Source organism: Phaseolus vulgaris, chromosome 2, assembly GCF_000499845.2.
Source record: "Phaseolus vulgaris cultivar G19833 chromosome 2, P. vulgaris v2.0, whole genome shotgun sequence".
Lineage (NCBI taxonomy): Eukaryota > Viridiplantae > Streptophyta > Magnoliopsida > Fabales > Fabaceae > Phaseolus > Phaseolus vulgaris.
Genome location: NC_023758.2, coordinates 16,225,835 through 16,239,951, shown reverse-complemented (window position 1 = coordinate 16,239,951; position 14,117 = coordinate 16,225,835). Strand labels below are relative to the sequence as shown.

The following is a 14,117-nucleotide window of genomic DNA, read 5'->3' as shown; positions in this document are numbered from 1 at the left end:
CTGACTTGAGCGTCGGAGTGCAAACGGCCGCTAGGGCGCCCTTTTTGACCTTCTTCGCAGGAATCCATAGGTAGCCAGAGGGAAGGTGTCCCTAGCTGACGTGCAAGGTCGCGCGCGAAGACGTCCCAGGTCAACCAGCCGGAACATTTGGCGCCCACCGTGGGGCCGATTTAAAACATCAGTCCCATCACAAGCAACGAAGATCTATCGGAGCTACCATAACGTTAGCGAAGTTCGAGGAAACAGTGAAGAATGAGGGCCACCACTAGATAAGGTTTCGCACGCGCGGCGAGTGAGGAAATGTCCATGCAGCAGGTCATGGAAATGATGCGGGGGCTGCAGGATGAGATGGCGGAATCGAGGGTGGAACAAGAACGCATGCAGGCGGATCTCGCAGACTCGCGTGCGAGAAACGAAGAGCTCCATCGTGTAAATGAAGAGTTGCGCTGGGGTTTGAGCAATAACCAAGGGCAACGTGAACAAGATGAGACCGAGCGTCTCACCCCACCAAGGGAGTTTTCCACACCCTTCTCGCAGGAGATCCTGGATACGGTAATCCCCAACACGTTCGCGGGGCCCAAGGTGATCTTCACTGCGATGGAGGATCCTGAGGCGCATCTCACTGCATTCCACACGCAGATGGTGTTGGTAGGCGGTTCCAATGCCACAAGATACACTCTAGTGGATGGAGTATTGTTCAGACACGGGTTCACCCACCCTATACTAACATGCGTAAGCGGCGACGAGTGAACCAGAATAATGGCAGAGCTACACGAAGGCATTTGTGGGAGTCACGTAGGGGGAAGGTCTTTAGCTTCGAAAGTGGTACGCGCAGGTTTCTACTGGCCAACAGTAAAAGAGGATTGCGTGCGCCATGCCCAGCGTTGCAAGCAGTGTCAGAAATACGCTGATTGGCACAAGGCGCCGCCAGAAGAGCTGAGATCCATATACAGCCCATGGCCTTTCGATACGTGGGGGATTGACATCCTAGGTCCATTCCCATTGGCGATAAGGCAGATGAAGTATTTGATCGTCGCCATTGAATACTTCACCAAGTGGATAGAGGCGGAGCCCGTGGCCTAGATTACTGCGCACAAGGTGCAACACTTTGTTTGGAAGAACATTGTGTGTCGCTTTGGCGTGCCTAGGCTGGTATCCGACAATGGAACCCAGTTCACCAGCCAACAGTTAAGAAACCTGTACGCAGAGGTAGGCATCAAGCAAGTGTTCGCATCAGTTGAACACCCCCAGACTAACGGGCAAGTGGAGTCAGCAAATAGAGTTTTGCTGAGAGGACTAAAGAGAAGGCTAGAAAAAGCTAAAGGAGCGTGGGCGAAGGAAGTGCCAAGGATTGTATGGGCATACCACACCACGCCCCAATCTTCCACCATGGAGACGCCTTTCAGCTTAGTATATGGGTCGGATGCGATGATCCCGGTTGAGATTCGCAAAAGCTCGCCACGTTACCAGAATTTCGTGGCTGAAGAAAGGCGGGTGAACCTGGACCTCCTGGACGAAGCCAGGGAACAAGCGAGAATAAGGGTCGTGGCAGTGAAGAGAAGAGTAGAGCGACAATATAGCTCTAAGGTGAAGCCACGACAGTTTCAGGTTGGCGACTTAGTTATGAGGAAGGCTCACCCATATGAGTTAGAAAATAAATTTTCTCCCAAGTGGACCGGGCCCTTCAGAATTACTGAGGGCAAGGGGAATGGTTCGTACAACTTAGAGACTTTGGAAGGGGGTCCCATTCCACGTAGCTGGAATGCGGCCAATTTGAAGTTTTATTTTAGTTGAAATTATGTAAGTAAGCAGCAGCCATGTAACAATCTTATCGTAGGGGACACTCTTTTTCCCTCTCGGGGGTTTTTTAATGAGGTCACCCAAATAAAAGAAAAAGAAGTTCAAGAAAAACCTTGCCTCAGTTTTTATCTTCTTCCCACTCGAAGTGCAAGACCAAGGGGTAAAGAGATAAAAGACAAAGACTCGAAGTGGCGACAGGTGTCGCCGAACATATGCGTCGCCAAGAAGGCGGCATCGCCAAACATACGTGTCGCCAAGCGTACGCACCGCCAAGGGAGGGGCGTCGCCAAGAAACATAACGGAGGAAACGCGCACAGTATGTTAGAAGAAGCGAATGCAGACGAGAGTGCGCAAAAATAAAGGAACAGCGTCAAAACATGGCACCAGAGAGTTAAGATTACAAGTATAGTTTGAGATAAAGGTAAATGAGACAAATGAGGCGAACAGGTACATGCCCTATTGATGTGATTCCAATAGCCACATAGAACAAGATTCTTGACACTTTGAGGAATCACCTTGAGCTGGAAAATATAGAGGCACTTTCTTAGAAGTTGGATCATGGTTCTAAAATCAAGAACTCACCAATAACAAGTACCAATTCTCAAACTCATTTGGATGAACCAAATATTGTCAAATTGAATCAACAAAGGAAAGTTAAAAAGAAGAAACCGAACAGAATTGAATTAAAATCAAAACTACCAAACAGAATTAAGAAACAAACAAACTATAGGTGCTGGAAAATTAGAAGAACCGAAACAACAACAACTCAAAACACAAGACAACATGAACAAATTGAAGAAGAAGAAAGGAAGGAGAAGAGAATGCTCATGAAGATGGAAGAATGGTTGGATGATCACGCCACTAGAAGTATGGATGCTCCTAGATGAGTGTGGAAGCCGCCACTTGAGGAAACCATGGTCCTTCAAGATAAGACTAGAGTAGAAGCTCAAAAGCTCTCCAAATGCTCACTCCAATTTTGAGTATAGTTTCTTTAGATGAATTCAAATCTGAAATTTACAAGGAAGGCACCTCTATTTATAGCCTAAGGTGCTGAAAAAATGAAAGCTAAACAATTTAAAATTCCCTCCAAAAGCCACTAGAACCGGCGCTAATTGCCTAAGCAAGGAAGGTGTGATCCCTTCCTTCACTTTGGCACCCCCTATTCTACTCCTACACCTATCTACTAATACACCCCCCTAAAGGTCCTATTTAAAACCTAAAAGATGCTATAACAAAAGAGGTTTCTAAGGTTTCCCTCTAAGCACCTTCAACTAAAGACACTACAAAAAGAGAAAATAAATGTCCTCTAGCTCCCAAGGTTTTGAACATGCTTCTTGTAATCCTTTGAGGTGGACTTTGACCTCCATGGGCGTCCTCCATTTGTGCCTCCACCTCTTCTTGAGCTTGATGAGTGGCCTCCATGTTCTCTTGGGCTTGATCTCCATCATACTCCCCGAGTTGGAGAGAATTCGACCACGAATTCTGGAGACCTACAGAAAAAGGAGTTAGATCGCTGACATTAAAAGTATGACTTCCTAAGAATGTATCAGGCATATCTAACTCATAAGCATTGTCATTAATCCTCTTGAGGACTTGGAAAGGTCCATCCCCTCGAGGCATTAGTTTGGACTTCCTTTGAGTAGGAAAACGATCCTTCCTCAAGTGAAGCCAAACCCAATCGCCCTCATCAAACAACAATGCTTTTCTCCTCTTATTGGCAAGTTCAGCATACTTGCCAACCTTCTTCTCAATTCTCTTCTTGATGTCTTTATGCAAAGCTTTCACAAAAGAAGCCTTTTCATCCCCATCTTTGCACAAGACATCGTCAAGAAGGGGAATAGGAAGAAGATCAAGAGGTGTTAGGGGATTAAACCCATAGACCACCTCAAAAGGAGAATGGGAGGTGGTAGAATTTACTACTCGGTTATATGCAAACTCAACATGGGGTAGTAAATTCTCCCACACTCTAGGATTCCCCGAAATAAAGCATCTCAATAGTTGTCCCAAAGTTCTATTCACCACCTCGGTTTGACCATCGGTTTGTGGGTGGCAAGTGGTAGAAAATAAAAGCTTAGTTCCAAGCTTGCCCCACAAGGTCTTCCAAAAGTGACTCAAGAACTTAGGATCTCTATCGGACACTATAGACCTAGGAATCCCATGCAAGCGAACCACTTCTTGGAAGAAGAGGTTTGCAATGTGGCATGCATCATCCACTTTGTGGCAAGGAATAAAGTGAGCCATCTTTGAAAAACGATCCACTACCACAAAAATGGAGTCCTTTCCCTTTGATGTCTTGGGTAAGCCTAAGATGAAATCCATAGATATATCTACCCAAGGCATTGAAGGGATAGGAAGAGGAGTATAAAGACCATGGGGATGCATTTTAGATTTAGCTTTGCGGCAAGCTATGCATTTATCACACAAACTATGAACATGTTTATGCATATGAGGCCAAAAGAAATGTTCATGCAACACATCCAAAGTTTTAGCAACCCCAAAATATCCCATTAAGCCCCCCTCATGAGCTTCTCTAACAAGAGATAATCTAATAGAGCATTGGGGAACACAAAGACGTTTTCCTTTAAAAAGAAAGCCATCTTGAATAAAAAAGTCTTTGTGTCCTCCCTTAAGACACTCTTGATAGAGGAGAGAAAAATCAAGGTCATCATGATAAAGTTCCTTAATGTGATCAAAACCAAGATATTGAGAGGTTAAAAGATTTAGCAAGGTGTATCTTCTAGAAAGAGCATCCGCCACAATATTTATTTTACCTTGCTTGTGTTTGATCACATAAGGAAATTGCTCAATGAATTCCACCCACTTAGCATGCCTCTTGTTAAGTTTGTTTTGGCTTTTCAAATATTTAAGAGATTCATGATCACTATGTATCACAAACTCTTTGGGAAAAAGATAGTGTTGCCAAGTAAACAAAGCCCTAACAAGTGCATATAATTCTTTATCATAGGTGGAATAGTTGAGATGACTTCCCTTCAATTTCTCACTAAAATAGGCTATGGGGTGGCCCTCTTGGAGGAGAACAGCCCCAATACCTATGCTTGAAGCATCACACTCAATCTCAAATGTCTTAGTGAAATTAGGAAGGGCCAAGATGGGAGCATTAGTCAATTTTTCTTTCAAAGTATCAAAAGCATTTTGTTGTGCTTCTCCCCAATGAAAGACCACATCCTTTTTCACTATGTCATTGAGTGGTGCGGCAATGGTACCAAAGTTTGGGACAAATCTTCTATAGAAAGAAGCAAGCCCATGAAAACTTCGGACATCATTCAAAGATTTCGGTGTAGGCCAATTTTGAATGGCCACCACCTTGGTTTTGTCCACATGGACCCCTTTACAACTCACAACAAACCCTAGGAATTCTATATGATCAAGAGCAAACATACATTTAGCAAGGTTAGCATACAAATGTTCCTTCCTAAGGGTTTCCAAAACTTGCCTAACATGCAACCTATGGTCATTCAAAGATAAGCTATAAATGAGAATGTCATCAAAGTAAACCACAACAAACTTACCAATGAAAGGTCTAAGAACATGATGCATGAGGCGCATGAAGGTACTTGGTGCATTAGTTAAACCAAAAGGCATAACTAACCACTCATATAAACCAAAGTTGGTCTTAAAAGCCGTCTTCCATTCATCACCCGGTTTGATACGGATTTGATTGTAGCCGCTTTTAAGATCAATCTTTGAAAAGATTTTTGAACCATGTAATTCATCCAACAAATCATCTAGTCTAGGTATGGGATGCCTATACTTAATGGTTATGTTATTTATGGCCCTACAATCCGAACACATTCGCCATGTGCCATCCTTTTTTGGCACTAAGATGATAGGCATAGCACAAGGACTCATGCTATCTTGCACCCACCCTTTTTCAATCAAAGCCTCAACTTGTTGGCGAATTTCCTTGGTTTCACTTGGATTGGTCCTATATGCGGGACGATTTGGTAAAGAAGAGCCCGGTATCAAATCAATTTGGTGCTCAATCCCTCTCAAAGGTGGAAGTCCATTTGGAGGATCTTGAAACACATCTTTGAACTCTTCTACCAAATTTTCCAAGCAATGAGGACTATCAACAAGTGTTTCTATGCTAAGAGTTCTAGGGATGGCTAAAAAAAGAGGATGATGAGCCACTATTTCCCTTTCAATGTCACGCCTAGACACAAGGAGTGTAGGCTTAGAACTCTTATCTTTTTTATCTTTTTTATCTTTTTCACTCTCCCTCTTTTTCTTCATGATAACTTGGTCCTCATGGACTTCCCTTGGAGAGAGAGATTTTAAAGTAACCTTGTGACCATGGAATTCAAAAGATAATTTGTTGGTAAAGCCATCATGTAAAACTTTTCTATCAAATTGCCAAGGCCTTCCCAAAAGAACATGAGTGGCTTCCATGGGCACAACATCACATAATACCTCATCTTTGTATTTTCCAATGGAGAAATGGATGAGGACTTGTTTATTAACAATTATTTCTCCTACTTCACTAAGCCATTGTAATTTGTAGGGCTTTGTATGAGAGATAGTAGGCAATCCAAGCTTATCTACTACTCTTGTACTAGCCACATTTGCACAACTACCCCCATCCACTATCAAGGAACAAATGTTGTTTTGAATAAGACATCTTGTATGGAAAATATTTTCCCTTTGACTTTCATCAAAAGGTTGTGAAACTTGTCCAAGAAGTCTTCTCACAACTAACAAGTCCCCTTCAAGTGGACATTCACTCTCTTCCTCACTAGATGCATGAGAATGCAATGAATGCTTTGAAGAATCCGAATCATGCTCACTAACTACAATGCCCTCATGCATGTACATACTTCGTTTTGAAGGACAATTTGCAGCAATATGACCATAACCCATACATTTAAAGCATTTAGTGTTAGATGTTCTAATGGGAGACTTAGGTCTAGATGTTGATGGCTTAGATTCCTTGGGTTTGAAAGAAGAATCTTTGGAAGGATGTTTTGAAAAAGAAGTTTTGTTTCTCCAAGACTTGGAGTAGTATCCATTATTGGAAGCATTTTTAAAAGAGTTTTTCTTAGCAAGTTGGGCTTCCACCTTCATTGCAAGATGAACTAAAGAGCCCAATGATGAATACTCTTGTAACTCAACAATGTCTTGGATATCCTTCCTAAGACCACTCACAAACCTAGCAACCATGGCTTCTTCACTTTCTTCTAATTCAATTTTAAGCACAAGCGTCTCAAGCTCCTTATAATATTCATCCACATTTAGCGTGCCTTGTTGAAACCGTTGGAGTCTCAACATGAGGTCTTTCCTAAAATGTGGGGGCACAAACCTAGCGCGCATATGATCCTTTAAAGAGTTCCAAGAGTCCACGGGAGGACCCTTGTGATAGATAATGTCCTTTACAATCCCATGCCACCATTTCATGGCATAATCACTAAACTCTAGGGTGGCTAGCTTGAGCTTATGCTCATCTTGGATCTCATGGATCTCAAAAATTTGTTCACACTTAGCCTCCCAATCTAAATACACATTTGGATCACTAGAACCATTAAAACAAGGTAGTTTGACCGAAGGAAGCTTGGACTTTGCATCATGGTAGAAGCCATTGCCGTAGTGAATTCTTTCCCCTTGGTGATGATGTCTTTGTCCATGGACTTGGGGTGGAGGTCTCCTTCTCCTATGCTCATCTTCACGGCCAACATCATTTGAAGAGGCTCTTGAAGAAGGTCTATGAGAATGATGTCCATCATGGATAGAAGGAGATGGTCTAGCTTGTTGGACCTCCATCTTTTGCATTTTTTCCTCCAACCTTCTAATTGTTCTTTGAGCTTCATGTAATTCACCAAGAATGGAAGCTTTGGAAGGAGAATTCTGCTTGTAGGATGCATCACTTGAAGATCCAGCCATTTGTAATTAAAAAACAGCAAACACACAAAACAGCAAACAAGTTAAAAATTAGCAAAAACAGTGAGCTTTGCAATTGAAACTGCCGAAGTGAATTTAAGGCTGAAAAAGATATCACTCTCAAAGAAATAATGTTCTTGCACCAATCTGATCTTGAGGCCTTGGAATCCTCAAATGAAATATGTCAAAGCAAGCACACCAATCTTAAGAGCAAACCACCACAAAACCAAAGAAACAATAAAGACAAACAAGAAAAGGTATAAGCAAGGAAAGGTAATTGCAAAAGGAATACTATATGTAAGACAAACTCAAAGAATAAGAATGAAAGACAATCAAGAAAATAAAGAACTCAATGAGAAAAGTAGGCACACAAAAGAATACCTAAGGAAAAGCACTAGAGTAGATGAAGAAAACAAAAAATTTTAGCTACTGGAAAAAAAAAAATTTATGCAAACTGTGCTTGATATTCACTGATTTAACTGGAACGTTGTAGAGCGAACTGGATTATGAAATTTTTACCACAGAAACTTCAAGATGTTAACTCAAAAATGGCACTGGAATCAATTAAAAACAGTAAGCCAATTGAGAGAAATAAATTTTTTTAAAATCACTGCCAGATTACCGTATTTTTTTCGGCAGGAATGTACACTTTTTTTATTTTATTTATCATTTTTTGTGTACTTCATATTTTTGAATGATTCTTTTTTCTATTCTTTTCTAACACTTTGAATATCTCAAATCCAGAATTTCAGAATTTTACAGTACGTAAATCAGTTGCAATAAGGAAAAACAGTAAGCACTCTTTTCAGAAACAGAGGAATCCTAATAGGAATAAAAAACAGAATGATGAACTAGCAAAGACATAATAGAAAATGATGTAGTGGAACTTGTATAGGTCTAGAATACAAGTATGAACTCAATTCTAAAAAGAAAATGCACAAAGGATCAACATCAATTCAGAATATAATATGACACCAAAGCAAGAAACAATCAAAACAATAAAAGTACTACTAGAAGTAATGACATATATGGAATAACATGACTAAGACAAAACTTGACATGATTCAAAAATTAAAAGACACAACACAAATTGTAACAAGTGAAAGGAAGCTTAAGGTATACTCTAGGAAGGATAATGCCATTCCAAAAGAGCAACCATACTCATAAGAATTATGAGTGCCATAAACCTTTCCACAAACACTTGGAGCAAAAGAAAAAAAACAGCAAGAATACTCAAATAAAATTCTAAAACAGAAACTTAAATTGCAAGAAAAATTAAAGAGCTCTTGAAATTAAAGTGCACACAACTCAACAATTAAACAAGAAGAACCTAAGACTCATGATACCACATGATGTGATTCCAATAGCCACATAGAACAAGATTCTTGACACTTTGAGGAATCACCTTGAGCTGGAAAATATAGAGGCACTTTCTTAGAAGTTGGATCATGGTTCTAAAATCAAGAACTCACCAATAACAAGTACCAATTCTCAAACTCATTTGGATGAACCAAATATTGTCAAATTGAATCAACAAAGGAAAGTTAAAAAGAAGAAACCGAACAGAATTGAATTAAAATCAAAACTACCGAACAGAATTAAGAAACAAACAAACTATAGGTGCTGGAAAATTAGAAGAACCGAAACAACAACAACTCAAAACACAAGACAACATGAACAAATTGAAGAAGAATAAAGGAAGGAGAAGAGAATGCTCATGAAGATGGAAGAATGGTTGGATGATCACGCCACTAGAAGTATGGATGCTCCTAGATGAGTGTGGAAGCCGCCACTTGAGGAAACCATGGTCCTTCAAGATAAGACTAGAGTAGAAGCTCAAAAGCTCTCCAAATGCTCACTCCAATTTTGAGTATAGTTTCTTTAGATGAATTCAAATCTGAAATTTACAAGGAACGCACCTCTATTTATAGCCTAAGGTGCTGAAAAAATGAAAGCTAAACAATTTAAAATTCCCTCCAAAAGCCACTAGAACCGGCGCTAATTGCCTAAGCAAGGAAGGTGTGATCCCTTCCTTCACTTTGGCACCCCCTATTCTACTCCTACACCTATCTACTAATACACCCCCCTAAAGGTCCTATTTAAAACCTAAAAGATGCTATAACAAAAGAGGTTTCTAAGGTTTCCCTCTAAGCACCTTCAACTAAAGACACTACAAAAAGAGAAAATAAATGTCCTCTAGCTCCCAAGGTTTTGAACATGCTTCTTGTAATCCTTTGAGGTGGACTTTGACCTCCATGGGCGCCCTCCATTTGTGCCTCCACCTCTTCTTGAGCTTGATGAGTGGCCTCCATGTTCTTTTGGGCTTGATCTCCATCACCTATGCTCATACGAAAGGTGCAAACATACCACTTTTCAGTGGCCTCCGGAGTCTGGATGGGAGGAGGACGAAGCTCTGTTCTCAGCCCTCAGCGCCTGGGTAAGTTGTGACCTCTGTTGCCGATTTATCTTCGAACCTGTACCGAAGGAAGCAAGCATGGTGAAGACACCACGAAACATGACATGTAAAGACCTAGTAAAGATGAAAGGCAGGAACTTCTAAGATAATATCTCGTACATATATACTTCTCCAAGGCTTCGGCATTGTACTCCAAGCTAATCAAGGCGCCAGGGTCAAACGTTGCTGAGGGTCACCCAGAGGTTGTTCCTTTGCCTCTTCACCTCGAAGAAGTGAAGAAAGATGTCAACCGAGGGTGCGCATCCCAGAAAGCCAAAGAGTACACCGAAGGCTTTGACGAAAGCCCAACTGTTAGGGTACAACTGGGCTGGAGCAACGTTAATCTCTGTCAGTAGTTCCCTCTCAAACCTGGAGAAGGGCAGGCGCACGCCGATGCTCTTGAAGACCACCTGGTAGAAGTAGAAGAAGGGGACCCCATCGTTGGCCCGTTCGTCTCCGCACACCGGCTCCCCTAAGGTGCAAGGAAGCACGGTGATATCGTCATCATCCTCTTTGCGAAGGCACGATGATCGTAGGAGCACAGATCCCCCTTGTGTTCCCTTATGGCCCTGATGGAGAGTAAGTTGGAGCATTCGTCGAGGATCTCGCACGAGGCCCATGCATAAAGGTCCTTGGGGTTAACCCTAGGGGGAGGAGCATGGGAAGACATGTTGGCGCAAAGTATCAACAAAGGAGCTGGGAGATCGAAGGAGAATAACGCGTTAGGAGTGCGGGGGAAAAAACGCCAACTAGAAAGAACGCAGAAGGAACTCATTGTGTAAGTGGTGCAAGGAGGGCGCGAAAACACAGAGATGATGTACGCAAGTACAAGATTTCGAAGATCTAAATATTGTAGTTGGAGCGCCAAGTGACGCAAATGGGACCACCGTGCGATCGAGCCACGTGTCAGAGGATGGGAGGATGATCCTGGCGTCACTGGTTAACACTCAGAAAATGTCGCGTCGACAGAATGCCCAAGGGTACGATGCGCCGTCGAGAATGGGAGCATCTTGGCAGAAGCTCAGAAAATGTCAGGGTCAAGTCAAGTGACGGCACATCCCATCAGCCATACGGGAAATGCCACGTGGATGGCGCAGGCGAGACCTTAAGCTCTCTGCTACGCCCAGGCGCCGACCAGAGTCGAAGCTAAGGTCAAGTCAACAGGTTGATCGCACCAGGCATCGCCAAGACGCTGAAGGCGTCGCCAGTGTAAAACGCTGGAGGCGTCGCCAGTGTAAAACGCTGGAGGCGTCGCCAATATGAGGCATCGACAGCGTCGCCTCCCCGATACCCACAGGAAGGAAAGACTGTGGAGGGAGACGAGATCTCCAGAAGTAACGACGTCGCCTCCCCGATACCCACAGGAAGGAAAGACTGTGGAGGGAGATGAGGTCTCCAGAAGTAACGGCGCCGCCTCCCCGATACCCACAGGAAGGAAAGACTATGGAGGGAGACGAGATCTCCAGAAGTAACGGCGTCGCCTCCCCGATACCCATAGGAAGGAAAGACTGTGGAGGGAGACGAGGTCTCCAGAAGTAACGGCGTCGCCTCCCCGATACCTGCAGGTAGGAAAGACTGTGGAGGGAGACGAGATCGCTAGAAGCTAAGTGAGCCACCGGCAGGGGTGCTCCCCGATACCCATGGGAGAGGAAGACCATGGAGGGAGCGACCCCATGGGGGGCTTCGAGCCTTCCCAGTGCTTGGCGTTTCTAGACACCCTGAGGACGATACGACACTGCTGTGGTAGGCCTCTCCTTAGGCGTGGGTGCCAAGCACCCAGAATCAAGGGACAGATCGCCTTGGTGTTTGAGACACTCCATGGACGATACGGTGCTGTTAGACAGGCCTCTCCATGGGCGTGGGCACTAAGGCGCGACCTTGTCCCAAGTGTTTAGGACCCAGAGTAGGTCTCAACTTTTGCGTTTGCAGCAAGGGCGGAGTGGCCAACACCTTCACGAGGCGAAGGCCTCATAGATACGAAGGCTGAACAGGTTTGAGGTGCACGTTAGAAGTGAGGCGGGATCACCCAACACAGCGAAAGAAACAGGTAAAGGTACAGGTAAAGCAATTGAAGCATACAAAAGTGAAGAACGAAGGTGAAAATATCTGCCAAACAGCACTCAACGCCTCAGAAGTATGCAAGCGTTATACGAGGGCAAATGGTTCAAAAGATTTATAAGTTTATCAAAGATCGGCAAGAACGAATATAAAGCACAAAAAGTAAAGGTGGCGGCTGAAAGTTGGCGTTTCAGTCATCCAATTCGAGGGGCACAACACGACTGTCGACGACATGGTGGGTGGGATCGCAATTAGAAACATTGATCCCCGGGTTCTCGTAGGCGACCTGGGCCAAAGCCTCCTTGAATCCCTCCTCGAAGGTACCGGCCATGTCATCGATGAGTGCCTTCTTGGCCTTCTCCAACTCCTCGATGGTAGAGTCCCCGGAGGCCACCTGCTTCTCCAGAGCCTCCTTCTCTACTCGGAGCCTGTTGACCTCAGTTTGCAGCTTGTCGTGGTCAACCTGGAGAAGGCCTAACGTCTTGGCCTGGGTAGCCATCTCCTCCTCCATCCACTCTATTCTTTCGGCCTGCCCATAGCACTGATCCTCCAAGTCCTTCTGAAGCTCTTCGGAGGCCTCAGCCATGTCTTGGAGGTCCGTTATTTGAACCTGGAGAGATACTTCCCGGACGTAGAAGTCAGCCTGAAATTCCATTGCTTCGCCCAGTTGCCTGTCAGTCTCCTCTTTGGCCTCTTGGGCCAACTTCAGAGAGGCTTGATAGGCCTCATTTTGGCGTCCCAGAGCTTCCTTCTCCTCCTCCAGAGCGGCCACTTTTTCTTTCAGGGCCTGGAGGGCTTGTGTGTTTGAAGCGGCATTTCTAGCTTGGGCGCGCCAATCGAGGGCCACGGCCAAGAAGGCTCCCAAGTAGAAGGGCATTCCTTCTTTCCTGTTAGAGCCTTCTGACATCAATCCTCCGTTGAAGCCTCTCATCAGATGCATGATGGGAGGAGGAATGGCAATGAGATCGGGGGCCGCAGAAACAGAGGCAGGAACAGCAGAAGCCTTTGCTGGTGGTGGAGATGGAGCAGACTCGGCCCCTTCGCCTTTTTCCTCTTGGACTATCGCGGGTTGGGGAAAGGTGGCGCTAGGGGGATTGTCCATGAAGGAATCCCCTCCTTGGGGTGATGCTGCTGGTAGGATGGGAACCCTAGCAGCCTTTCTCCTCTTGAAGACTACCCCACCGTCAGAGTCTTCGTCATCGGAGAGGATTTCCAACACCCTTTTTCCTTTGCCAAGGGGGGCTGGAGCAGGTGATGAGGCCACAGCCAGTGGGACTGCGGCGATGGGCGGAGGTGAATTGGGTGTTTGAAGTGTTTGGGGGCTACGTGGGGGTGGTGAAGATGGGCCTAGTGGAGTTTCGGTGGTGGTTGGTGTTGGTGAGGGCAAGGATAATGGGAGGTTTGGGTCAGCAGTGGGGATGGTGGAGGCGCCAGCCTTGGAGGTGCGAGCAGCCTTCAGTGCTCTCGCCAAGACCATCCTCTTGGATGAATCCATCACTGATCCTGCATTCAGACAAACCAAAGAACAGAGGTTAAGGCCACGCCAGACCAAGAACAAGGCGTCAGTTACACACAAAGCACAGAATGCCAATCCCACCGCCAATGCAGTTATACAGATCCACAAGGCATGCAGGTAAATGAAATAAAAAGAGTACAAATGAACACTCAGCAATGAGAGATAAGAAAGGAAGGACAAAAGGCAACAAGGAATAAGCCTCCCTACCAAAATAGGTGGACAACGTGTGCGCGTTGTACTCACATGCTATGAGCTTCAGCGTGTCAAAAACAATCCCCAGGCCTCACATACCCCTCGATCAGCGGAAGACAGTTCATCCAGGGCCTTAGGCTTGAGCAGCTTGGGATGCTCTGTCCAGTATAGGGGGAAGTCATCCAAGGCTGTGGGGTCCTATTT

The 14,117-nt window shown here is 44.6% G+C and overlaps 1 protein-coding gene across 1 annotated transcript; it reads right to left on the bottom strand.

Moving 5' to 3' along the window:
• Positions 1–12,395: 12,395 nt before the first annotated feature.
• On the bottom strand, positions 12,396–13,700 carry LOC137809099 (uncharacterized). Its single transcript, XM_068610240.1, has one exon. It carries the CDS (start codon positions 13,698–13,700, stop codon positions 12,396–12,398), a length of 1,305 nt encoding a protein of 434 aa, XP_068466341.1.
• Positions 13,701–14,117: the final 417 nt, after the last annotated feature.